This window comes from Girardinichthys multiradiatus, chromosome 19 (assembly GCF_021462225.1).
Source record: "Girardinichthys multiradiatus isolate DD_20200921_A chromosome 19, DD_fGirMul_XY1, whole genome shotgun sequence".
Taxonomy (NCBI): Eukaryota; Metazoa; Chordata; class Actinopteri; order Cyprinodontiformes; family Goodeidae; genus Girardinichthys; species Girardinichthys multiradiatus.
Window position 1 is genome coordinate 1,739,244 of NC_061811.1, and position 27,224 is coordinate 1,766,467.

Sequence of the window (27,224 nt, forward strand, 5' to 3'; positions counted from 1 at the left end):
CCAAAAAAGATATAAAAAACTGTTTTATTTATCAGCTGCAAAATCTGGCTGTGTATCATATACATGTTAATAATTCATTTAAGAAATAAAACAGCCCATAACAATCACTACTTTGTTGCACATTGTACAGTTGTTTCTCTTACCTTTATTTACACTCGATTATTTTAAGACTTTTAGGCTTGTAGCACCTTAGTTAATGTAGTACCCAACTCCTGCCAGCAGATGGCACATTAAACGTGGGTCAGGGTGAGGTCAGATTAAGCCCGACCGAGCTGTGTGTGGTGTGTTTTTTTTTTGTATGTTTAATCACAAATAAATCCGACATAGTAACAGTTGCAATAGTACGTCCACCTGAAAAATATTCTTTTATGTCTTACCTTTACACAGGTACCCAAAGTTTGCATGTAGAGCTAATAACTGTGGAGCTATACTTGATTTAGTTCAGGTATGGAATTTCAGGTGGAAATTCCTTCTAAAACCCCTTAGGGCTTAAAAGTGTTAACTTTACCCCTAACTGCATATTTCAGTCAGGGGGGCTATGGCTCCTCTGGCTGTTTTCTGACAACTTGAACTTTTTTGAACTTCATTCTTCATCAAGCAGCTTCTAATCTCATATAACAGATACCAGATCTTTCCTGCAGAATGGAGCTTCGTCCTAATACAGGTCCTTCTCAAAATATTAGCATATTGTGATAAAGTTCATTATTTTCCATAATGTCTTGATGAAAATTTAACATTCATATATTTTAGATTCATTGCACACTAACTGAAATATTTCAGGTCTTTTATTGTCTTAATACGGATGATTTTGGCATACAGCTCATGAAAACCCAAAATTCCTATCTCACAAAATTAGCATATTTCATCCGACCAATAAAAGAAAAGTGTTTTTAATACAAAAAACGTCAACCTTCAAATAATCATGTACAGTTATGCACTCAATACTTGGTCGGGAATCCTTTGGCAGAAATGACTGCTTCAATGCGGCGTGGCATGGAGGCAATCAGCCTGTGGCACTGCTGAGGTCTTATGGAGGCCCAGGATGCTTCGATAGCGGCCTTTAGCTCATCCAGAGTGTTGGGTCTTGAGTCTCTCAACGTTCTCTTCACAATATCCCACAGATTCTCTATGGGGTTCAGGTCAGAAGAGTTGGCAGGCCAATTGAGCACAGTGATACCATGGTCAGTAAACCATTTACCAGTGGTTTTGGCACTGTGAGCAGGTGCCAGGTCGTGCTGAAAAATGAAATCTTCATCTCCATAAAGCTTTTCAGCAGATGGAAGCATGAAGTGCTCCAAAATCTCCTGATAGCTAGCTGCATTGACCCTGCCCTTGATAAAACACAGTGGACCAACACCAGCAGCTGACACGGCACCCCAGACCATCACTGACTGTGGGTACTTGACACTGGACTTCTGGCATTTTGGCATTTCCTTCTCCCCAGTCTTCCTCCAGACTCTGGCACCGAATGACATGCAGAATTTGCTTTCATCTGAAAAAAGTACTTTGGACCACTGAGCAACAGTCCAGTGCTGCTTCTCTGTAGCCCAGGTCAGGCGCTTCTGCCGCTGTTTCTGGTTCAAAAGTGGCTTGACCTGGGGAATGCGGCACCTGTAGCCCATTTCCTTCACACGCCTGTGCACGGTGGCTCTGGATGTTTCTACTCCAGACTCAGTCCACTGCTTCCGCAGGTCCCCCAAGGTCTGGAATCGGCCCTTCTCCACAATCTTCCTCAGGGTCCGGTCACCTCTTCTCGTTGTGCAACGTTTTCTGCCACACTTTTTCCTTCCCACAGACTTCCCACTGAGGTGCCTTGATACAGCACTCTGGGAACAGCCTATTCGTTCAGAAATTTCTTTCTGTGTCTTACCCTCTTGCTTGAGGGTGTCAATAGTGGCCTTCTGGACAGCAGTCAGGTCGGCAGTCTTACCCATGATTGGGGTTTTGAGTGATGAACCAGGCTGGGAGTTTTAAAGGCCTCAGGAATCTTTTGCAGGTGTTTAGAGTTAACTCGTTGATTCAGATGATTAGGTTCATAGCTCGTTTAGAGACCCTTTTAATGATATGCTAATTTTGTGAGATAGGAATTTTGGGTTTTCATGAGCTGTATGCCAAAATCATCCATATTAAGACAATAAAAGACCTGAAATATTTCAGTTAGTGTGCAATGAATCTAAAATATATGAATGTTAAATTTTCATCATGACATTATGGAAAATAATTAACTTTATCACAATATGCTAATATTTTGAGAAGGACCTGTATGGACTTTCCTGAAGAAAAAGGTTCCTTCCTTCGTTCCATCCATTCATCCATGCCACACTTCCAGTTCAGATTTATAGCCTCCGCTCCCTTGTTTCAGCTGACAGCTGTCTGGTTGGGGTCATGTTGTTTGCCAATCAGCTGGAATAACGAGTTAATATCAGCATGCATGGTTACTTACAGACTTACTTGTAGAATTAGGCTGCAGGTTAATAATTTACCATTTTTAAAACATGAAAACCCATAAATATGCTGGAAAATAAGAACAACCAGGGCACAATACACCTGTTTTTTAAAGGAAAACAGTAGAGTTTTACATCACTTATCTGAGTAGTGTCTTCATTTATTTAGTATTCTACGCATCCATGAAACCAATTTATTTAGAGGTGAATATGGAAGATTATATGAGTGACGTGATGATAATGTATCTAAAAGAAAACTGTCCTATAGGTGATGGAGGATTCTGATAATGCTGTTGGACAAACAGGAGAACCTATGTGGAACAAAGCTAAATAAAGAAAATAAGCTGAGATGAACTAAGAGCAACCCTGATAAAAACAAGTCGAACAAAAACACAAAGCAGAAATATTCCCAGACTTTAACCCCTGTCTTCAGATTAAATGGTTTTATTTTCTCAAAGTGTTTCACTTTGCAAACAATGAACTCAGATATAATCATATGGAATAATGATCCTTTAGCTGCATACTATGAACACATGATGAAATCCTTTTCTGATGGTTCTGGTGGATTTGAACATTTTGAAAGCAGCTTTGTTGTCTCAGGGTTGAGAAACGCTCAGGACCGTCCGGATGCTGGGAAGCAACGAAACAACAAGAAAAATGGGAAAGTTTTGACCAAATTCAGTGCATTTTTCTGTTGTTAATCAGTAACTGGGGAACAGTCTGGAACGTACCACTGGCCGTGCTTCATCAGTTTGATTGCATCATTGACTTGGTCCAAAGTCATGTTGTGAGTGATGAACTCATCCAGCTTCACCTTCCTGTCCAGGTAGGCTTTAACCATCTCAGGAACACCATCTTTACTCTTAAACCCTGAGATACATGAAATAATACCGATTTATTTAATGCAATGTGAATTTCTAATGTTCCCCCACATGGTCATAAAAAGGATGAAATCTCACATGGTTTAATGCTATCATAGATGCTATCTGAAAACTTTAGACATTCAAATTTATTTAGGTTTCGATCCAATTCGGGCCAGTTTACGCCAATATAAATGACAGACTTGGACCCCCTTATCAAACCAAAACCAGAGACCTCCTGCTGGTTGGTTTTACATAATGGAGCCATACGTTGCATGATGCATAGATTATAGAAGATGACTTTAATCATCAATTGAAAGCACCAGACGCCCCTTTGACTGGGACAGACTGAGACATGATCAGTATGGAACGTCCTGGCGTAGACGGCATCTTTTCATTCCCAAAAAAGTTTTCACAAAACAACCAAAACTGCAAAGGTACAAAATGGCAAAGAAGAAAATTGATCCGTTTGCATCTGAAACTTAAAACTAAATTAAATAAAAGATGCAGTTGGCATTTACTGCATCTATTGTTATGCTGATGAAATATAATTTAACAGAGACAAACACACATAAACATGAAGTTAAACCAGAGCTCATGTCTTCAGGTTTCACCTCCAAATAGGGTGCCCTTCCATGTACGGCCCGCAATGAGCTGAATGGGTCGGGCAGCAAAATCATGCAAATCTGTCCAGCCAACAAGCACGCTGACACCCCAACCTTTCACACAAGACTCCAAGGCGCTGCGCTGCACAGAGGAGCAAAGCAAGTCAGACAACTTGATTTACTATTTCAATATGTTCTGTGTACTAGGCGACCAAATCTATCGTCCTCACCATTACGGCAACATTTCCAACACATTCCAGGGAGTAGTCCACTCCTCCTTCAGTCATCTCAGCCAGCACCTGGCTGATGGGTCTGCTGTGATCTTTGGGGTTCACAAAGTCAGTGGCACCAAACACCTTGGCTTTCTTAAACTTCTCTGCATTTATGTCAACAGCAATGATCCTTTTGGCTCCTGCAAACTTGCAGCCCATGACTGCAGCCAAACCCACAGCTCCCAAACCAAACACAGCACAGGTGGAGCCCGGTTCAACCTGAAGCAGAACATACATCAGCTTGGTGAATAAAGCTTTGATGTCCACATGCTACCAAATAACTGATTGGTCCTTCTGATATCTTTCACCTGAGCTGTGTTAACCGCTGCTCCGAAGCCAGTGCAGATCCCACAACCAAGGAGACAGACTTTGTCCAGAGGCGCTGCAGGGTCGATCTTAGCCACAGCGATCTGGTTGAGGACAGTGTATTCAGAGAAGGTGCTGGTCCCCAAAAACTGCAGCAGCTTCTTCCCCTTACAGGTGAGCCTGGTTTCTTCTAAAGCCATCACATCATATCGGTCAGCGGCCCTGGACATAAAATGGATAGTCTGGCTTTTAAACTGTTAGAAGATTAATAATCAGATCAATTTATTCTGAATAAAGAAAATCAGATTTACCATCCTTTCACACACTGGTTAGTCTTTGGACTTTTACAAAAGCGACACTCTCGGCACTGGGAGATGAACAGAGGAATAACCTTGTCCCCTGGATATTAAAGAATTAATTTTAGGGAATGGCAGGAAGAAGATGAAAACCAGGATTACATCAAATCTTTTCCGCAAAACAACTATGTTACATTTGTGAGCGTGTCTTCAACATCATCAGTCATCATTAGTGAGGAAGCTCCAATTTACAACATTGCTTCAGGTCATACAGGTTTGCCCCTTTAATGTTTGGACCATTGCAATGACTTTTTATTTTCCCTGTTGACTTAAGTTGTAGATTTCTTTGGGTCGCTGAGGGAAAAACACAGTGAGAAAATATATTTATATATATATATATATTTATATATATATATAAATATATATAAAACAGTGGAGCTGTTTGTGCTGATATGGTTTCCTCCAAACATGGTGCTCTGCAGTGGGAACAGAAGTCATCTTGCAATCTGAAAGCTGTGGGATTAATTCCAACTTCCTCCTGCCACATGTTGATGTGCCCCTGGGCAAGGCACTTAACCACTTGTTGCCTACAGATGTGAATGATTGAATGTGTGTGCATATGCATTCGGGTGAATGTAGCTATAATGTAAAGTGCTTTGAGTGGTCGTTATGACTGGAAAAGCTCTAAATACAGTAAGTCAGTTTACTATTTACTTTGGCCTCATCTATGAAAAAGGACATAATTCCAGAAGTTCATTCAGATGCCATGTTGTTTTTAAAGAGAAGATGCCTTCTTCTCCCCCCATCTACATTAACTTTAGTTCTGTTTGCTTAGTTTTTTTTAAAGTAATGATGTGACATGGTCCAGATTTAGGTCTGCAAACTGTAGCAAAGGGAGCAAACAAATTGCTAGGTTTGACTCACCTGGCTTAAATTCAGTGACACCGGGTCCAATGCTCTCCACTATGCCGGCGCCCTCGTGTCCAAGAACCACTGGGAAGCCTTCTTTGTGCATCCCCTCAAACAGGTGGTACAGGTCAGTGTGGCACACACCTGTTGCCACAATCTGCAAACAGTTAAATCACTGATCCTGCAGCTTGATCGATTACTGAATTGGACATCTAATATGGAGAAATCCATTTTTTTTTTTTACTTTTTGGTCAAAATATCAGACAGTTGTTAGCCACCCTAATGTCAGATATAAATAGTCGGTTGCAGATAAAGTGACGACTTTGATGTTAAGTCTTTTGGTCTCTGCTCAAACTGTTTATCTGGCACCACATGGGGATTTCTACAAACCTGACCAGTAGTTTGTTCATGGACCTTAAATTAGCATCTTATCTGGGATAAGCATATGAGGGAACCCAGGTGAGCCGTTCACACAGGGAAACATGGAACCAGTGGAAAATCTCATTATTGGCACATTTGTAACTCAGTTGAGACCCCGACCATACCTGTTTTGTTCAGTGGATGTGATCATGAAATGTAAATGCTGTTAGTTCGTTGATATAAAACTGAGTTTAGCCTTTTTTCTTTTTAAAATGAGACGTCTACGGGTCGGTGGGTGAATGTTCTTTTACAGCAACAATGGTTTGTTTGTCATTTAATTATAATTGGAAAAAAATGGAAATCCATCCACTGGCTAAATCACTTGTCCTTGCAGGGGTGCAATGACTGCCTGGGCCCAGCGGTCATTGGGCGAGAGGCAGGACACACCCTGGACAGGTCGCCAGTCCATCACAGAGACAACCATACATGCACAAACTCAAAACCTGAGGGCGATTAACAGAGACCAATTAACCTAACAGTCGTGTGTTTCGACTGTGGGAGGAAGCCAGAGTATCCAGAGAGAAGCCACACATGCACAGGGAGAACATGCAAACTCCATGCAAAAAGAGTCCAGGCCAGGATTTGAACCCAGGACCTTCTGGCTGAAAGGCAACAGTGTTACCAACTGGTCCACCATGCAGCCCCAGATGAGATCCATGTTAATTTAATGAAGTTAATTAAATGGTATGGATCAAGTTAGAAGAACAAAGCAGTTCTTGTTTTTTAACCAATCCTTTGACTTCAGAAGTCTTCTTGTGATCATGTTTGTGACGGTGGTCATCTCACCTTGATGCGAACCTCATTGGCCTGAGGTGGTGCAACCTCAATCTCCTCGATAACCAGGGGCTTGTTGGGCTCCCAAGCCACCGCTGCCTTGCATTTGATGACCTAAAGTAGTAGTGACATCAGCAAGAATTGCTGTTCTGCTCTTAAATTGTAACCCAAGAAGGTGCTTCAACAATTTTCTGAACGACTCAGAGGAACTAAACATGTGGCAAACATGAACTGAAAGCTTTCAGCTCAAATTTCCAACATCTCCTCTTTTCTCTGTTGAGTTTAGGGCGTTAATGTTTGAATCCTGCTTTAACGGTAGAATAAAACTATTTCTAAGAAGAGCAAACATGACACAAAATAGAGATCAAAGTTCATGTTTTACATGTCAAACATGCCTCATTAAGTCTGTTTAGTTACATTTTATTCTGTCACCGCTGTAAAAAACTGAGAAAACAAAAAGTTCTAACTCTTTAGACTCAAATAGTTGTTTGACATATTTAAACACTCCACATGAAATTTTTGGCTTTTCACCAGTTTTTTTCCCTTCCCCTTTTTTAGCCTCTGGCGGCTTCATGCTTGTCAATGTCTACAGTTGCGTAAAACTATCAGGAAAGTCAAGTCATAATATCTCAAATCCCAGATGAATTTAATTGTTTTCTCAGCTCAATAAAGCAGAGTAAAAACACAACTTTTAAGATTTAAAATCTTCACAAGTTTCATAAAATTGCAAGATTTGTTGACTTCAGATGCTGAGTCCAGGTTTTTTTATTAATGCTATCCATAACAAAGTTTAAATACACATTGAAAAACTACAGATGCACGTAGAAGTGCTGTCGTATTGAACAATTTACCTACCTTACCAGCTGTAGCCATATCTGCAGAGTAAAACAAGTGAGGAGATGAGAAACAGAGCAGCAGGATAACAGGAGGAGGAGAAAGGATCAGATTTGAGTTTAGTTTATATCTTGCAGCTTAAAACAGACATTATGCAACAGTGCAGATGGGGGGAGGATCTCTGGATGGTTTTCAGCATATTGAATCTCTTTTCTATCCTCGTTTATTAAATATATATTAAAATGAAAGTACAATTTTGTTTTTTCACTGCACCACTGTGTCCTCTAACTGCTTCTCTTTTCACTTTTTCACATTTATCTAATTAACCCCATATTACTTCAACTAATCCCCCCCCCGATCTTTACTCCATTTCTGAAAGATACAAAGTAAAGAGGCAGCCACACCCACAAACTAGAAACTATGCAAATAAACAGGTTTTAAGCCATATTTTCTAACTGCAATGTTTTAAACACGATTGATACAGAATAATTAGAATCTTTTCCTACTTTAACCCTAAATTTCTAATAAAAAAAAATGGTGTGGCACTCCCTTGGGTTGACTAAATACAACCTAACTGGGTTTCCCATGTAGTTCTTAACTGGGTCTCAAATAGGTCTTAATAATTTTTTTAATATTAGGCAGCTCAACAAGGACCCATTTGGGTCCCACCTGGAGGGAATCCCATATGGAGCCAGTTTTCCTACCAACACCATACCGAACCAAGTGAATTTTGCAGCGGCTGTTGACGTGAGAGAACAGCCTGGCTAACCAAAAGAGAGTTACAGTAATCCAGGTGTGAGGTGATAAAAACATGGATCAATGTCTCTGGGTGGTGTTGATTTCTGACAGCAGAATCAACTGAAAGAAAGAGGACTTAACCACAGAGTTGACATGTGAGTGAAGTCCATTTTCATATCTAAATTACTGATGCTGGATTTTTCATGGGGGCTAAAGAGGAAAAGTCAAAGGAAGGGATACAACTGGAGCCCCTGGGTTTACAAAGCATGGCCTCAGTCTTTTTATCATTAAAATGAATGCAGTTCCATCCATGGCCTGACGTCAACAAAATAATCAAGGAGAGGCTGAACTGAACCGTTATATTTCTAAGGGAAATAGACTTAACAGTCATCTGCACATAAATAAAATAGCACACCATGCTTTCTAAAAACAAAGCAGAGGAAAAACCATCCAACTCCTATCAGATGTAGGACCTAAATCATTGCAGGGCAGAGCAGCTGATGCCTGCCAACTGCTCCAGTCTGGAGATAAGAATGTTGAGGTCCACAGTGTCAAAGGCAGCTGTTAAAACACAGAAAACATTGCTAAAAATGTAAATAAAAACACAAACAGAGCATAATCTTCAGTTACATGCTTGGTGGAACAGTGGTTACATCTTTTGCCCAGGAGCAAGAAGGTGCTGGGTTCAAATCCCAGCCTGGAGCCCTTGTGCTGTGAAAAACCACGCATGCACAGGGAGTCTCCACGTTTGTTCTCTTCAGCTTTCTCCCACAGTCCAAAAACTTGACTGTCAGGTTAAATGGTTACTCATAATTGCGCTTATGCATGAGTGTGTGCATCCATGGTTGTGTGTCTCTGTGTTGCCCTGTGATGTACTGGTTAGTCCAGGCTAGTCCGCAGCTCTTGTCCAATGACTCCTGGAGGCAGCAGCCTGGCTCTAGCCGTTGGTCTGCTCTGTCTGAGCTACGATTTCTAATGCAAACATGCTGATTAAGGCGACTCTTACTCTGAAAAACGAGCTGGGTTGTAAACGTGACCCCCCATAAGAGAAGACTTTAAATACACTGACCTGAGATGACAGTTAATAACAGAGTTCATCTAATAAATTCACAAATCTAATGACACTGCATCTAATGCTGTTATAGCTTAACATTGAGAATAATAATGAAATGCAGTTGAACTACAGTAATAAAGAGGAATCTTCTGAGAGCTTTATTTCTATTTTAATGATTTGCTGATTTAACAGTGACAGGTTATATATTAACAGTTTTCTGCAGTGTTTCTTATAGTGCACCCTAGATGATGAAATGCATGGCAACAGTCAACAAAAACAACATATTCTGCGGTAAAAACATCTGTTACAGACCAAAAACACAGGAGCTCAACAATCCAAGTGTGACACATCATCCAAACCCCTAAACTTATTCTCTTAAAGGCACTAAAGTACATCAGAAAATATCTGCAGAGAGGTCACTTTAATGGAAACAATACAAACCACATTTATTCTCTGCATCAGTAACAGTGAGTATCTCACAGACAAAGAACCGATAAATGTGACGGGTTCTGTAGTGGTTTTCTCCATCAGAACATGAGTTTGTGTAGATATGGAAACAGGTTCTAAATCACCTGTTTCCAGGATCTTCTGACCATATTAGTGCAAACATAAACATTTTTAAAAGCAGCCCACCTGAACATAAGAATGGTTCTAACCAAGCTTTCAGCTATCAGGAACTGGATCAGGACAACTAGAACCATTAGGACAGAGGCGTTAACTTCAGCAGAACAAACGTCTGAGCACATAATATAATAATCTGCTCTTCACCAGGTTCCTCCATTATCTACATCTGAGCCAGGGACTGCAGGGACTGGTGCAACCATCTTCCTCCTCATGGAAGATTTGTGATGCATCTTGACCTGTCTTTTCTGTGGCTGTTCAGGTTCACGGTGCTTTAACTCCTATTAGTCATCGATGTCCTCATACATGGCGTCATCAAAGGGCCGCGGTCCAAACATCTGGATCCTGTGACGCGAGTACTTGAGCTGCAGAAGGTCTCCGACCTCGCTGATGGCACCCAGCGCCTGTGGAAACATTTTTAAAACAAGATTTCAGCTTTTAGTCAACAAACAGCTAAGCAACGAACATTAAACATATTATCACATCTTTTAAAGTAAAAATACGCAGGAAATGCAATTAGCATCAGCTTAACAACTGCACCTTAACATCAGCATCTATTATATGCTGAGTTTTCTCACCATTCTAAGCTTAATATTTTATCTTCCTGCAGCTTTCCTTTGATTCAACAGAAATATTACATTTTCCAGGATTTAATTAACTGCTGTTTTTTTCTCATGACGCCAGCTGTGTTTGAAAAAGAGCTTCATTACAGCTGAACCAACAGAAAAGTTAGAGGCCAATAAATGAGATCAAAAACCAGGTCCTACTGAGCTGACTGGAGTAAGATCACTTTCATACCTTTGAACTGGAAACCTTTTGATATGAGCAGCTTTAAGCAAGTAAACTTATAGAAGCATCAGTTTTCTGGTCAGTCTGACGTCAATATTTCATTATTACCCGAATTTCATCAGAGGGGCACCGTCATGTCCCAGAACCTAACACACCCGTATCCAGTTGTAGACACATGTAGGCTTAATCAGTTCCCATCCTCCCAGTTCGTATTGCATCAGAACGTTTTTAAATTAATTTTTCATAAACAGAGTTGGATTAACATTAAAATTCTCTGTACTACAGTGCTGCAGCTTCTAGGATAAATCTTTATGCAGTCTGAGATCAGATATGTCCTTCAAACTAGAATATTATCCCAGCAAAAGCAGCACCTTTGGTTCTGTTGCGGTTAGGCCCACTTAACACCCACTTACCAACTCGGCTCTGTAAAACCTGCCTTGATCATTACATAAATCAGTACCAATTAATCAGTATTAATTGGTACTTGGTACCAGGCCTGGTCTGAATAGTATTCTGACTGGAGTCAATGTTTAAGATCACAGTGATGCTTGGAAACGATGACGGACCAAAAGGTTCACAACTTTAACTGTTAGCCTGAGCCTCAGAATGACGGAAGAAAGCGGATTTCAGTGACGTTGTACGTAGCATGGCTGTTGGTTTTGGAACCAGCAGAATCAGCTCAGCTTTACAGGGAATGGTGTTTCGTCTGATGCTGTCCCATGTTCCAGGGTGACTTAACACCAGGAATGCGGCAGTGGATCTGGATTCATCTGTGCTTGGTGGTTCTTGAAGCTCTCACTCCAGTACCAGTCCACACCTTTGTAATCTCCCACAAACTCTTAAATGGGCTTTGCTTCACAAGCCTCTCTTGGCTGCAGTTATCCTTTTGGCTTGTGGACCTTTTTTTCTAACACGATTTGTCCTTCCACTCAACTTTCCATTAATATACTTGGATACATCATTCTGAACAGTTAGTTTCTCTAGAAAACTTTTTGTGGCAAAACCATGTCTTCCCCATGATTTTGTAGGCCATAAGAGAACATGTCTTTATTATTACGGGTCTAATCAGTGTTTTGTCATAACTTTCTAGGGCAACGACCGCAGCAGGATAGATAAGGTGTCCAAAAAGTATGAAGAACATCACAAAGAGCAGAACGTTTTAACCCAACCACTAAGTCCAATTCAGCAAACACCATAAATAAATATAAATGCTGACCCACTCCCCCAAGACAGGCTGCCCCTGTAGGCTGCTTCATCCACCTTCTCTGTGGCCAACCTCTCGCTGCTGAAGACCAGTTTAAGGTCAACACATTCACACTGCCAGTATGAGGATAGAAACATGATGACAAAAGGATTTAGGATCACGCACATGCGTGTGATCGAGAAGACCAAACAAGCAGAGCTCCGCAGAGGATGAAAGAAACACAAACAAACATGACACTTCACATCTGAAGAAACACATCTGAACATCATGAGACATGAAGGCATGCAGCTCTTCAATGCTCCCATCTCTCTTCTTTAGATCATTTTGTTCTGCTGTTTTTAAAAGGGAAGAAGAAGAATTGGGTTTGATGTTCCAGCACATATCGGATCCGTCTCAGCCCATAGACACACTGATTCAGCCTCAGAAGATGATTCAATACAGGTCCTTCTCAAAATATTAGCATATTGTGATAAAGTTCATTATTTTCCATAATGTCATGATGAAAATTTAACATTCATATATTTTAGATTCATTGCACACTAACTGAAATATTTCAGGTCTTTTATTGTCTTAATACGGATGATTTTGGCATACAGCTCATGAAAACCCAAAATTCCTATCTCACAAAATTAGCATATTATTAAAAGGGTCTCTAAACGAGCTATGAACCTAATCATCTGAATCAACGAGTTAACTCTAAACACCTGCAAAAGATTCCTGAGGCCTTTAAAACTCCCAGCCTGGTTCATCACTCAAAACCCCAATCATGGGTAAGACTGCCGACCTGACTGCTGTCCAGAAGGCCACTATTGACACCCTCAAGCAAGAGGGTAAGACACAGAAAGACATTTCTGAACGAATAAGCTGTTCCCAGAGTGCTGTATCAAGGCACCTCAGTGGGAAGTCTGTGGGAAGGAAAAAGTGTGGCAGAAAACGCTGCACAACGAGAAGAGGTGACCGGACCCTGAGGAAGATTGTGGAGAAGGGCCGATTCCAGACCTTGGGGGACCTGCGGAAGCAGTGGACTGAGTCTGGAGTAGAAACATCCAGAGCCACCGTGCACAGGCGTGTGCAGGAAATGGGCTACAGGTGCCGCATTCCCCAGGTCAAGCCACTTTTGAACCAGAAACAGCGGCAGAAGCGCCTGACCTGGGCTACAGAGAAGCAGCACTGGACTGTTGCTCAGTGGTCCAAAGTACTTTTTTCGGATGAAAGCAAATTCTGCATGTCATTCGGAAATCAAGGTGCCAGAGTCTGGAGGAAGACTGGGGAGAAGGAAATGCCAAAATGCCAGAAGTCCAGTGTCAAGTACCCACAGTCAGTGATGGTCTGGGGTGCCGTGTCAGCTGCTGGTGTTGGTCCACTGTGTTTTATCAAGGGCAGGGTCAATGCAGCTAGCTATCAGGAGATTTTGGAGCACTTCATGCTTCCATCTGCTGAAAAGCTTTATGGAGATGAAGATTTCATTTTTCAGCACGACCTGGCACCTGCTCACAGTGCCAAAACCACTGGTAAATGGTTTACTGACCATGGTATCACTGTGCTCAATTGGTCTGCCAACTCTCCTGACCTGAACCCCATAGAGAATCTGTGGGATATTGTGAAGAGAACGTTGAGAGACTCAAGACCCAACACTCTGGATGAGCTAAAGGCCGCTATCGAAGCATCCTGGGCCTCCATAAGACCTCAGCAGTGCCACAGGCTGATTGCCTCCATGCCACGCCGCATTGAAGCAGTCATTTCTGCAAAAGGATTCCCGACCAAGTATTGAGTGCATAACTGTACATGATTATTTGAAGGTTGACGTTTTTTGTATTAAAAACACTTTTCTTTTATTGGTCGGATGAAATATGCTAATTTTGTGAGATAGGAATTTTGGGTTTTCATGAGCTGTATGCCAAAATCATCCGTATTAAGACAATAAAAGATCTGAAATATTTCAGTTAGTGTGCAATGAATCTAAAATATATGAATGTTAAATTTTCATCATGACATTATGGAAAATAATGAACTTTATCACAATATGCTAATATTTTGAGAAGGACCTGTATGTGTGTGAGAGGAGTTACCATCAGAAGTGACGACCCAAACTCTCAGTCCTGATTTAGTCTTTTGCTTGTTTTTAGAGCAGCCGCAGGATTAAATAAGTCCAGATTATCCTCTTTTATTACAAAGTCAAGATACAATTACGAGAACAATTCCCACTAAACAGAACAAGGTACTGAGAAGAAAAGTTCAGATTTGGGTCGGAAACCTTTAGCATTTTGCACCTTTCTTTATTTCTTACACTTGACAAAAGTCCATATTTTCGTCTCGGCTGTTTAACAGCTCAGTCACGTAAGGAATTACTCTGCACGGCACAGCAGAACCATACCAGCAGAACCGTACCATAAATTATATATCAAAACCTGTTTTTATATTATTTTATCAACTAAAGTTCTGATAAATCAATCAATTCAAATGATTTAAAAAAAAATGAGATCATATTCATTTTTAGGACAAACATTAATTTCACGGCACAAAATGTGAAAGATTTGCCTTTTAAAGAGTGAAAGCTGTCAACCTGCCACTTTCAGGTTGACAACAATGGATAAAATGAAACTCTTAATATTTCATCAATTAACTGAGGATTTAATATTTTAATGAAATATTCGAGAATTGCACCGCTAAAGGTGGCATCAGGTTGGAGTAGCTCTGTTACTTTTGTTTCTGGTTGATCCTTTTTGGGAACTATTCCTTTTGTGGTGGATACAGTTGATTTTTTTTGGATGACTGTCCTCTCCGGTGTCAGATGCTGTGCAGCTTGGAGGATTTTTCCTAATACTTTTCTACTTTTGGTCATTTGTTATGATGCATTGCCATGGCAACGGGGTTGTTTCTTACAACCGGGAGCAGCTGATTAAGATCTCGAAAGCTCAAATAATACTTCAACTACAACCCCAAATCTCCGATGAGTTGAAAAGGAGACGCCGTGGATGCAGAGCAGGAGCTAAGAGAAAAGAGAGAAGGAGGAAGTTCAAACCATCTCTTCCGTCGATTATGATGGGCACTGTGAGATCGTTGGGAAACAAGTTGGATGAACTCCAAGCCCTACAAAGGACCAAGCCGGTCATGCAGTATCATGTGTTTTACTGAGACATGGATGTAGGATCATATCCCCGACTCCAGCGTCTCTCTGCCGGGCTTTTTAACCATACGAGCAGACAGAGATTTAAAGAGGAGTGGCAAATGTAAAGGAGGTGGACTAGCAGTACTTGTGAACAACAGATGGTGTAATCCAGGACATGTAACTGTGAAGTGTCGTCTCTGCAGTCCGGATATTGAACTGTTAGCAATATGTTTTTGTCCGTATTATTTACCCAGAGACTTCACCAGTGTTATTTTGGCAACAGTTTACGTTCCACCTTCCGCTGTTGCTGACACTGCATGCGATGCCATCAGCTCAGTTGTTGCTAAGCTACAGACACAAATCCCCAATGCTTTTGTGGCAATTTCTGGTGATTATAACCATGCTTCACTCTCTGCTACACTTCCAACATTTCAACAGTTTGTCAGCTGCTCTACCAGAGAAAATAAAACATTGGATTTGTTTTATGCAAATGTCAAGGACTCATACATCTCTACAGCAAGACCTCCTCAAGGCAAATCAGATCACAATCTTGTTTTACTCTGCTCGAAATATAAGCCCCTTGTTCAGAGGCAACCTGTAATAAAGAGGACTGTGAGAAAATGGTCACATGAAGCTGAAGAAGCTCTGCAAGGTTGCTTTGAGGCTACAGACTGGGACGCACTGTGCTAGCCACATGGAGAGGACATCAATGCCATGACTGAGTGTGTAACCGACTATATAAACTTCTGTGTGGATAACATCATCCCCACCAGAACCGTGAGATGCTTCCCCAATAACAAACCTTGGATCACCAGTGACCTGAAGGACCTGCTTAACAAGAAAAAAGGAGCCTTCAGAGAGGGAGACAGATAATTATTGAGGAGTTTACAGAAGCAACTTAAAGTCAAGATAAGAGACAGCAAGGAGGTGTACAAGAAGAAGCTGGAGAGCAAGCTCCAGCAAAACAATATCAGAGATGTGTGGACAGGGATGAAGAAGATCACAGGCTTCAAGCAGAAGGATGATCAGACAGATGGAGATCTGGACAGAACCAATGAACTGAACACATTCTTCAATAGGTTCAGTTCAGAAACCAGCTTCACATCCTCCTCTCCTGCTCACAGCCAAACAGACATTCCACTGTCCTTTGACCTACAGGACCCACAGCTGTCCAGTAACATCTCAAATGTTGTATCTTCCACCTCAGCCCTAGACCCTTCTGCTTCAACAGGTTTACCTTCAACCATATCAGAAGATGCTGATGCTCCATTTGCCTCCACCTTCCACCTGTGTGTCTCAAGAAGTCAAGGGAAGATGCAACTGGAGAGACTGAACCAGAATAAGGCTGCAGGTCCAGATCGTGTTTCCCCTAGAGTCCTGAAGGCCTGTTCAGAGCAGCTCTGAGATTCTGCAGCACCTCTTCAACCTTAGCCTGGCCCAGAAGAAGGTTCCAGACCTCCTGTCTTGTTCCGGTACCAAAGAAAACTCACCCATCAGTCCTCAATGACTATAGACCTGTTGCCCTGACATCTCACATCATGAAGGTCCTAGAGAGACTCCTGTTGGTCCACCTGAGTAAGCAAACAGTAAACCATCAGGACCTCCTTCAGTTTGCTTATTGCTGTGGAGTTGGAGTTGAAGACGCCATCATACACCTGCTTCAACAAACCCACTGTCATCTGGACAAAGCCAGCAGCACTGCGAGGATCATGTTCTTTGATTTCTCCAGTGCATTTAATACAATCCAACCTGATTTGCTTTGTCAGAAACTCCAGAAGACTCAGGTGGAGGCCTCAACAATCTCCTGGATCAAAGACTACCTGACAAACAGACCACAGTTTGTGAGACTGAAGGGTTATGAGTCTAACCAGGTAGTCAGCAGCACAGGAGCACCACAGGGGACTGTACTCTCACCATTCCTTTTCACTCTGTACACCTCAGACTTCCAGTACCAGACAGACTCCTGTCATCTGCAGAAATACTCAGATGATTCTGCAGTTGTTGGTGGATCAGAGATGGACAAGAAGCTGAGTACAGGAAGGTGGTGGACCGCTTTGTGGCATGGTGTGGAAACAATCATCTTATTTTGAACGTGACTAAAACAAAGGAGATGATTGTAGATTTTAAGAGAATCAGGAATAAGTCAAAAACTATTTCTATCATGGGAGAAGAAGTGGAGGTGGTGGAGGAGTATAAATACCTCGGTGTTCACCTGGACAACAGACTAGAGTGGAGATGCAACTGTGAAGCCATCTACAAGAAGGGACAGAGCAGACTGTACTTCTTGAGGAAGCTTAGGTCCTTTGGTGTTTGCAGCAAGATGCTGCATATCTTCTATAAGTCTGTTGTGGAGAGTGTGATCTCTTCTGCCATCATCTGCTGGGGAAGCAGCATCAGAACCAGGGACTTAAAAAAGCTCAACAAGTTGATAAAAAAGGCTGGTTCTGTTCTGGGGACTCCTCTGGAACCTCTGGAGATCATTGTGGAAAGAAGGATTCTTCATAAAATGAAGAACATTATGGAGAACCCTGAGCATCCTCTTCATGAGACTGTCCTACAACAACAGAGTGTCTTCAGTCAGAGGCTTCTTCAGATCTGCTGTAAGACGGACCTACAGGAGATCCTTCCTGCCTACAGCCATCAGCATCTACAACGTCTCTTTGAAGAAACCTTCATAATATGAGCTACAACAACATTTAATTTCCCTTTGGGATTAATAAAGTATGGTTGAATTTGAAACAAAGTTTTCAGATGTTTGTAGGACAGGAATATGTAAATCACTGTAGATCCAAAACTTTAAAAAAATGTTTGCAAGACTGTGTCAATAAAACAAGAAAATCCAGGTGTCAGGTTTATTTGGACTTGACTGAAACATTTTTAGAAAAATGTTCTTGCCAACCAGAACAGGATTTGGGTTGTTGTTTGTTGAAAAATCTTCCTGTATTTAGCCGAGCTTAGTAAATTAATTAAAAGCAGATTTGTGTGCTCCCATGTCAACTTCTGGGTGAAGGTCACCGGACAGATGTGGTTTTGTGCTGAAACGTACGATTTCTTTGCTAATCGATTAATCTGTCGACTATTATTGTGATCGATTAATTGATTAATCATTGGAGAGCAAAAGGTGCTTAATAGGAGGTTTTTTTCCTCTTACAGGATTTGAACCATGTGAGGCTACATGCTATGCAACTTGAGGAGGTCTGGATGAAGCAGATTTACAGACAAAGGTTTTTTTATCTTAAATGCAAAAGAGTCTGTATACTCCAATTAACAATTATTTCTTTACCAAATTAGTTGACGCTACTTTCAATTATTGATTAATTCAATTGTTTCAGTCCTAATGTGGTCCGATTTATTATGAAATCAGAAAGAAAATATAACAGAAAATACAAAAAGACAAATCTGTTGTTTCGGACGTAACATTTCTCATTGTAAGATGATTTTAACGTGGGTAGTAATTTTGCACTCATTAAAATTAAAACGTCTTTATCAACCACCTGTGCCGATAGGCCATGTTTGTACCATTCTTATTAGAAAGTCAGGGACTGCACAAATTGAGTCAGGGGCCCAAATGGCCCCCCCGGCCGCACGTTGGACACATCTGATGTAGACATTTAATTTAAATTCAATTCAGTTTATTTATATAGCGCCAATTTACAACACATGTTGTCTCAAGGCACTTCACAAAAGTCAGGTATTTAACCACATTTAAACGTGTCTAAATGTTTCCATAGACGCTTATTCAGGCGAAAGCAGACAAACATGTCTAGCTTTAAAGGGAGCATTTATCCGAGGCTACGTCTTTACTGTGGACTCGTCAGCTGCTCATCATGCTTCCTCCGTGTTGTTGTAAAACGCAACAAAACATGACATCATCTTAGATAGAGGCTGCTGACCTAAGAGACCGGGAGGGAGTATTAATGTGGAGGAGGTCAGACAGCTATGAAGGAGCAAAGGAGGAGGTGATGGATGGCCTTAAATGCATAAAGCAAGATTTTGAATTCCAGGCGATATCTGATCAGCAGCTAGTGGAGCTGTTGAAGTACAGGTGAAATGTGACTGGTGGGTGATGTTCTGGAGATGGCCCGGACAGCAACGTTCAGGACTAGCTGGAGTTTATTAATGGATTTTTGGGGAAGCAATCTGCTTGGTTTCCTTAGATAGAAAACGTTTTAACAAATTTGAATAATAAACTGAATCTGACTGCACTGTTCGATAGTTAGGATTAATTGGAATGTTTGAACCTGACTTGAAATCTGTATGATTTGATTGAATTGACTTTGTAAAGTGCCTTGAGACGTCATGTGTTGTGAATTGGTGCTATAGAAGTAGAAAAACTGAAAGAACTGAATGTGACCAGAGTGTGAACCAGGATTGCAGCGGTGGCGGGAGTGAGGGACGGGTGGAGGCGACTAATATTACATAAGTGGAGCAGGGAATGTTGTTGATGTGGCTTTAAAAAGATTGAGTGCCGTCAAATATGACACCTAGACTCCTAACTTGAGTGGCTGGAGAGACAGATGAGAGTAAAAGTGGAAGGATTTGGGAGGATGGATTTGGTCCCAATGAGGAGAACATCTGTTTTCTCACTGTTGAGTTTGAGAAATTGATGCTGAACCTATGGAGCAAATAACCAAGAGGAAGGAAGTAAATTATGAATAAATTTGGGCCAAGGACAGAGTCCTGGGGAACACCAGAGCAGGGTGGAGATAATTGGGATCTGGTAGTGTTCAGCTAAATGAATGGAGAGCGGTCAGTGAGGTAAGATTTAAACCAATCCAGAGGTTTGTCTGATATTCCAATACATTGTAGTCGCTCAAGTAGGATGGTGCGGGAGATGGTGTCGAAAGCTGCACTGAGGTCGAGTAGGATGAGAATGCTACTCGAGAATCTCCAGCAGCCATTGGATGAGAGGTGGACAGGTCACCAGTCCATCACAAAACAACAAAGACAGACAGGACAGAGAACCACATACACTATTGTCTTGCTATATGTTGTGAGGACCTTACATTGACTTCCATTCATTTTCAACCCTTTCTATGCCCTAACCCTGACAATAACCCTAAACCTAACCATTACCAGTGCATGCCTAATCCTAACCTTAACCTAAACTCAATTCACACCTTAGTCCTAAACCTAACCGTTAGCAAAATAGGTCGTGAGGACCAGCAAAATGTCCTCACTTTGGTACAAACGGTCCTCAATTAGATGGTGAAATCGGGAAAATGGTTCTCACTGTGATGCCAAGACAGGAACACACACACACACTTATGGGCAATTTAACCTTTACCATTAGCAGTCATATTTTCGGACTTTTGGGGGAGAACATGCAAACTCCATGCAGAAAGACTCTAGGCTGGGATTCAAACCCAGAACCTTCTTACTGCAAGGCAACCATGCTACCACCTGCACCAGCATGCAGCCAATGATCTCACAGCAACGATAAATGACATCTAACAACTATTTGTTTACAAGTGGATGAAAGCTCCTTTTATCGGACACACATTGTCTTCAGATGAAAAGTATTAGTATTACTGTGTCAGTATAACAGGAACTAATGAAGAAGTGATCTAGGAAGTTAAGACGTGTATAGCAGCAGAGTGAGAGAAAACTAGTTTTACCTTTAGAAGAATGGGTGGGTTTTTGATGCCTCCAAAGTAATCAAAGGTGAACTGTCTGCCCCTCCACAGATCATTACAATGAGTACAGCTGCTGCTTTAAGTGGAAGTTTAAATGCTTCCTGCGTTGTGCATTAACATGCAGAGACTAAGCTGATGCTGAATGGCGCTCCTTAAACTGAGCCATGTCAGTAAAATCCAGACTGCCTGAGAACTCATCAAGACAGAATCTGAGGTCACAACAGATCTTTTCTGTCCAGAGGATTCCTCAGGACATTACAGAGCAATGCTTCACTTTAAACTCCCACTGATCTCTTGCTTTTAGTTTCAAACTACTCATAATTTCTGCTGCTTTGGGTCAGTCAGTACCACTCAGATGGGACTCCTGCTGATCAAGCCCAGCCATTGAGCCACATGCTGGAAAACCTTGCAATAAGCTTTGCATCTGCAATAATCCAATAATTAGCCACATCCTTCTGGAGCTATACAAAGATGCAAAACACCAGCTAGCGTGGAGCAGAGAGGCCTGGGACTTACAGCTCAGACTAATTAGAGCAATCTTCTTTCTCCTCATGCAGAGAACATCCAAACATGTCTCTGCAAAACTTGTCAGGATGCAAAGGTGTAAAAAATACTTTAAACAAATTCTAACACCAGACAAAGATAACCCGAGTAAACAAAAAAAGGCATTTTTATATGATGATTTCATTTATTAAGGGAAGAAAATCTCTCTAAACCAACCTGACCCGTGTAACAAAGTAATTACCCCCTACACCTAATAACAGCTTGTTTCATCCTTGGTAGCAGCACCTACCATCCACTGTTTGTGAAACCTGGTAATGAGTCTTTGACATCACTGTGGAGGAATTTTGACCCACTCTGCTTTGCAGAATTGATTTGATTTAGCCACACTGGAGGGTTTTCCAGAATGAATGGCCTGTTTAAGGTCATGCCACAAAATGGCTCAATCAGATAAGTCCATACTTTAATGGACATAAGTTATGTATTGTACACAAGGTATTTTATTTTATTCTATTATTACTACTCATTTTTGCACGTCTACCTTGTTCTTCTTTGATTGCACATTTTTTTCATAACTAACTGCACCCTGCATGTGTGTTCCTAAGAGCTGCTGTATCAAGTTAATTTCTCCATTGTAAGATCAATGAAGTATATCTTATCTTTAGGTAGGCTGTTCCAAAAATCTTCAATTATTATTTTTTTAGCCATTTATAGGCGGACATGTTGGTGTGTTACGGATCATTGTTCTCCTGCTAAACTCAAGTCTTTTTCAGCTTAAAGTCAAACTACTGGCCGTGGACATTCTCCTTCAGGCTTTTCTGCTAGAGAGCAGAATTCACGGATCCATCAGTAACAGCAGGTTTTTCCTGGTTCTGAAGTTTTTTCTACAATAAGCACTGGGTTTCAGCATCACAGCCTCCACCAGGAAACCTGACAACAGTTGTTTCTTTTAAATTTCCACATACAAGGCCCTCTGAGGTACCAGACAGGTTACTGCCTTTAGATGGGGAAATAATGTGGTGCTTCTGGAGATGTTTTAGCATATTTCATGCTGCCAGACAGGTACTTTTAGGGGATTTCTTGATTCTACATCTGGCAGTAATCAGTAATTCCAGATTGGAATGGATATTTTTCCTTTTATAAATGAAATCACCCTTTAAAAACTGTTTTCTGTAAGGGGTGTACATACTTTTCACAATGCTGTGAATGCATACGACTTTATCCCGCAGTGGTTTGCTTTCTGCTGGTTTTCGGCACTGAACATATAGTAATAACTCTGTCGAAGCTGGTGAGTAATTAATCATTAATGGCAGATAACTTTGGATCTTGGCAACAGATTTAAATTCAACTAAATAAAATAAATGCTATTTTTAACGAGGATTGGCTCAGAAAACTGCAATATTTGGGTGAATGTTGACTTTACAATGCTCCTAATTGTCTGATTGTTGATTCTTTTCCCTCCAACAGTCCCGTAAGCGGTGATTAGTCACCCTGTCCAGCAGGTCTTGGGAATGAGCTGCAGAGATGCAGAAGCGTGCGCGTGACTCAATGATGGGCGTGGCCGGGAAGCCCACAACGACCACCCCGATGTTCCTCCTCAGCATCTTCTGGCCAAACACTCTAATGAGACAAACATGAGGAAACATTAGGATCAAATGATGGGAGGTCAAAGGTCACAGCTAGCAGCACAGCTCCAGGCTCACCCTATCTTGGCGGGCATGTAGAGCATCATGGGTACGACGGGAGACTCGTTGTTCCCATAGATGATGAAGCCCATTTCCCGAAGCCTCTGTCGGAAGTAGATAGTGTTCTCTGCCAGCCGCCGGACGCGGTCACAACCTGAGCAGCATTTTAACAGACACTTGGAAAGCATAAAACCTTCACCTCCACTCATACGAATGATTCAAGTATAAAATTAGTTTGACTTTCAAACATGAGCTATTTGGGCGGCTATAAGGTGTGTCTGTGTCCTTTGAAGGATGGCGAAGACAACAGGCAGCTGAACATGAGACCAGCGAGAGAAAATGTCAGCGAGTTGCAGCATCCAGGGACCTTCTGATGATTATGAAAACTAATTGCTCCTCCCGGGGTTAGGGTTATCCAATGCCACAAAACCAACCATCACTGCGGAGGAATAACGTGGTCCACTCTTTCATCAGCTTTGCTTCAGTTCATCAATATCTCTGTTCAGCTTTCTGAAGGTCCCACCACAGAATTTTAGGTTGGGGTCCGGACTTTGACTTGGTCACTGCAACACCACCAATTTCTTTTCTTTTTCCAGTGATTCTGTGGTAGATCTGCTGCTGTGTTTGGGATCATTGTTCTGTTGATGACCCAGTTTGGACCAATCTTTAGCTGTTGGATAGATAAACTCACATTTGGCTCTAGAATACTTTGGTAAACAGAGGAGATCATAGTCCAGTCAATAATGGAAAGTTACCAAACAAGCCTTTCACCATACTTCCTTTTGATGATGGCCACACATGTAGTTAAAGTTTGAGATCTATGTGTAAAAGTCAGGACAGACATACAGAACCAGCACTCTGAGCCCAAAACTACCTGCTGGCCAATAAATAATTTAAAAACACACCAGATTGTGCAGTAAAGCTTGTTCCTCATTTAACTGGACTATACTGACCCCTGGTGGCTACTGGTGAGACTTACATGATCTAAGTTTGGCAGAAAATAAAACCAATCTATGCATACAGTTAATAATGATGTTAAAACAAAAAAGAACAAATTTTTATTCTTTTATTTATGTGATCAGTAAACTTAGTCCAAAAATGTTTCGTAGTGTGATAAAATAATTGAAAAAAGCTGTTTCTCAGGGTCAACTGGAGCATCTGCTGGACAGATGGGACTGAAAGGAAAAAACAGAAGGCTTTTCATTTTAATATATATCTTTAAGACTCCAAGAGGTTCTTGGAGATGAGTAACAATATGATATAAATTATATAGTTATTTTGGTAAAAAGACATAACAGGACTAAAGCATAAAATATGTGAACATGAAGGAAAATGTACCTATTGTTGTTCCATCCTCTCCCATAATGCACTTCATAGAAGTGATGATTTGCTCCACCACAGGAGGAGACATGGAGGTGGCATAAACAGCACTGTGGGAATGGCAGCGCAGGTAGTCTATGAGGTCCTAAAACATGAACAAACAAAGCAGCTTTAACCGGACCGAGTTCTCCTTAGACAGGGAGGGTTCAGCATGGGTTGGCTTTCCTGTAGAACTTAAAGTAGCTAAACACCATCAGGCTATTGGTCATTGACCTGCTGGAGCATTCTTAGAGTAACGATTCACCACTGAGAATCTCTGGATCAGGAACCTCAGAAGTTCAGAGGGTCAAAGACAGAATTTGTAGAAAAACCAGTCAATAGAAAAAGCTCAAAAAAGTTCTTCAAAAGAGGACCTCACCCTTTTCCCAGCAATGTATCCCCCTGCAGCTCCAAAGCTCTTGGTAAAGGTGCCCATAATAATGTCCACATCACAGGGGTCAAGGTCGAAGTAGTCCACCACGCCTCTTCCCCCTCGGACCCAGGACCCCCATGCTGTGGGCTTCATCCAGGTAAAGGTAGGCCTGGTAGCGCTTCTTCAGTGTGATCACCTCCGGCAGCCGCACTATGCTGCCCTCCATGCTGCAGGGAACAGGCGGAGAGCTGAACAGGTTTCAGCAGAAAGTATCTTCAGGTGGCAATGAAATTATAACTATCTAACCATCTGGAGATATGAAACAGTGATCTGGGAGACACAGAACTCTGATCAATTTAGTCACTGTTTCATGCAGTTTAAGGTGTTTGTATTATTTACAGCTTCACCTGGGTCAGCCAAAACTACTACAGAACTTGATTTAGCAACATTTCTTTATAACAGGTTTGGAACCAAGAGTTAAAATGACACCATCAAAACCAATAAACATGGAAGTTCTAGGAATTGTGCTCGACAGAGCTCAAAAGACCCAAACCAAGACGTGCAGAGGGTTACAGAACAAGCAGGTACCTGTAAATGCCTTCTACCATGATGAGGATCTTCTTCCAGGGTCTGTGGGTCCGGGGCTCGCCATGAATTATTGCTTTTCTCAGCAGTTTCTCTAGGCTTTGCATATCTATCAGAAAGAACCGGTCCAAATGAAAAAGATGAAAGTTCTGACTACAATGGCAAAAAAAAACGTCCGATTTCTTGCTGGTAAAAGTTTTGGAAAGTATGACATCAAGCATGAAGGATCCAGAAAACACAGATTCACTGAACTAAGACTAGGAGACTGCTGAGGATGCATGGATGGAAAGCAGGGCCGACTTACAGGATCTGGATCTGGATCCCGTTCATGACGGGCTTCAGAGATTTTTACACATATTAAAACTGTCTGGTATTTGCTTCTGTTGGTGCTCAGACCTGTGAAAGTCTGTGAAATGTCGATGATCTACATGTCTAATTGGGTTTCCCCCGCAAAATAAAACAAAACTTATGTATGTAACTACGGTTCTATGAATTCTGGATGACCAGAGGGCAGTGCTGAAAGCACTGAATGTTCCCTTCGCACATGCGGAGTTCGAGTAATTATACCAGCAGAGTCACACCTGTGACACACTGGATGGGGGAGACGTTGTCTAGAAAGAGGGCAACCCAGCCTGGGACCACCATAGCATGCATGCCTCCAGCACCCGCACTGGGCACAATAACTCAGACCCATCCGCCGTTGCACCTGACTGAGGCCGAAACCGAGCCAACCTCAATGGCTGGTTATGGTGCAAACTAGACAACACTTTAGGCACAAACACAGTGTTAGGCCACAAGGCGACACAAGAACCATGCGGACCCCATCTGAGACATGAGGGACCGAAAGAAAGAGCACGCAGCTCGCCAAACTTCTTAGCCGAAACAATAGCCAACAAAAAGGCAGTCTTATACAAGAGCCACTTGAGGTCCGATTGCACCAAAAGCTCAGAAGGGGAACAGCACAGAGCTTGGAGAACCAAGGGCAGATCCCAATCAGGCATTCACCGAACCAGCTGCGGGCGTAACCTACACACACCACGCAGAAAAAGAAAGAGCAGATAATGGCTGCCCACCGTTCGGTCGTCAACAGATGCATAATGACATGAAATAGCTGCAACATTTACCTTAAGGGTCAAAGGAAATCGGCCCTTATCAAGCAGGCAGTGGAGAAACTCCAGAATAGTGGGCACTGGACAATAAACCAGATTTTCATTGCGGGCAGAACACCACTGAAAAAAAAGACGCCATCTCTTGTCATACTGCTGATGAGTGAAGGGTGTCCTAGCACTCAACATGGTGCGCCTGACAGGGTCCGAACATCCAGTCAGCCTCCCAATGGCCATGCCCACAGCTGGAGATGTTGAGGGTCGGGTGCCATATCCGTCCCCCCAACTGAGACAACAGATCTCTCCTGTTTGGAAGACACCATGGGGTGCCGTGACACAGACTCCGAAGCAGCGGGAACCATGGCCACGCTGGCCATAACGGAGCCACCAGCAACAACCTATGGCCCTCCGAAGAGTAGGCCAAATCAACGAGAGGGGCTGAAAAGCATACTTGAGAACCCAAGGCCAGGGATGAGGTAGCACGTCCTGGCCCAATGCGCCTGACGTCCGTTAGGGAATACCACAGGAGCAATGAATGGACTCCTCTGTGGCGAACAGATCCACCTCCACCTGACAAAAGCGGCCCCAGATTATGCGCACCACATCGCAGTGAAGGGACCACTCTCCCGGAGCAGGGGCCTTGCGAGACAGAGAGTCCGCGACCTGATTGCGTTCCCCGGGTAAATACATCGCCCGTAGGGTGGACAGATGAAGAGAGGCCCACTCCAGAAGATCCCTGGACAC

At 42.1% G+C, this 27,224-nt stretch overlaps 1 protein-coding gene and 1 pseudogene across 1 annotated transcript; both read right to left on the reverse strand.

Moving 5' to 3' along the window:
• Positions 1 to 2,872: 2,872 nt before the first annotated feature.
• LOC124884994 (alcohol dehydrogenase 1-like) lies at positions 2,873 to 7,876 on the reverse strand. The gene is made up of 9 exons (XM_047393110.1): positions 7,742 to 7,876; positions 6,899 to 7,000; positions 5,708 to 5,849; positions 4,799 to 4,886; positions 4,490 to 4,709; positions 4,140 to 4,400; positions 3,919 to 4,051; positions 3,176 to 3,314; positions 2,873 to 3,074 (listed from the first exon to the last, which is right to left on the reverse strand). Exons 1-9 carry the CDS (start codon positions 7,757 to 7,759, stop codon positions 3,041 to 3,043), a joined length of 1,137 nt encoding a protein of 378 aa, XP_047249066.1. The 5' UTR covers positions 7,760 to 7,876; the 3' UTR covers positions 2,873 to 3,040.
• A 1,786-nt stretch (positions 7,877 to 9,662) lies between these two features.
• Positions 9,663 to 27,224, reverse strand: part of LOC124855575 — a 32,620-nt pseudogene continuing 15,058 nt past the window's right edge.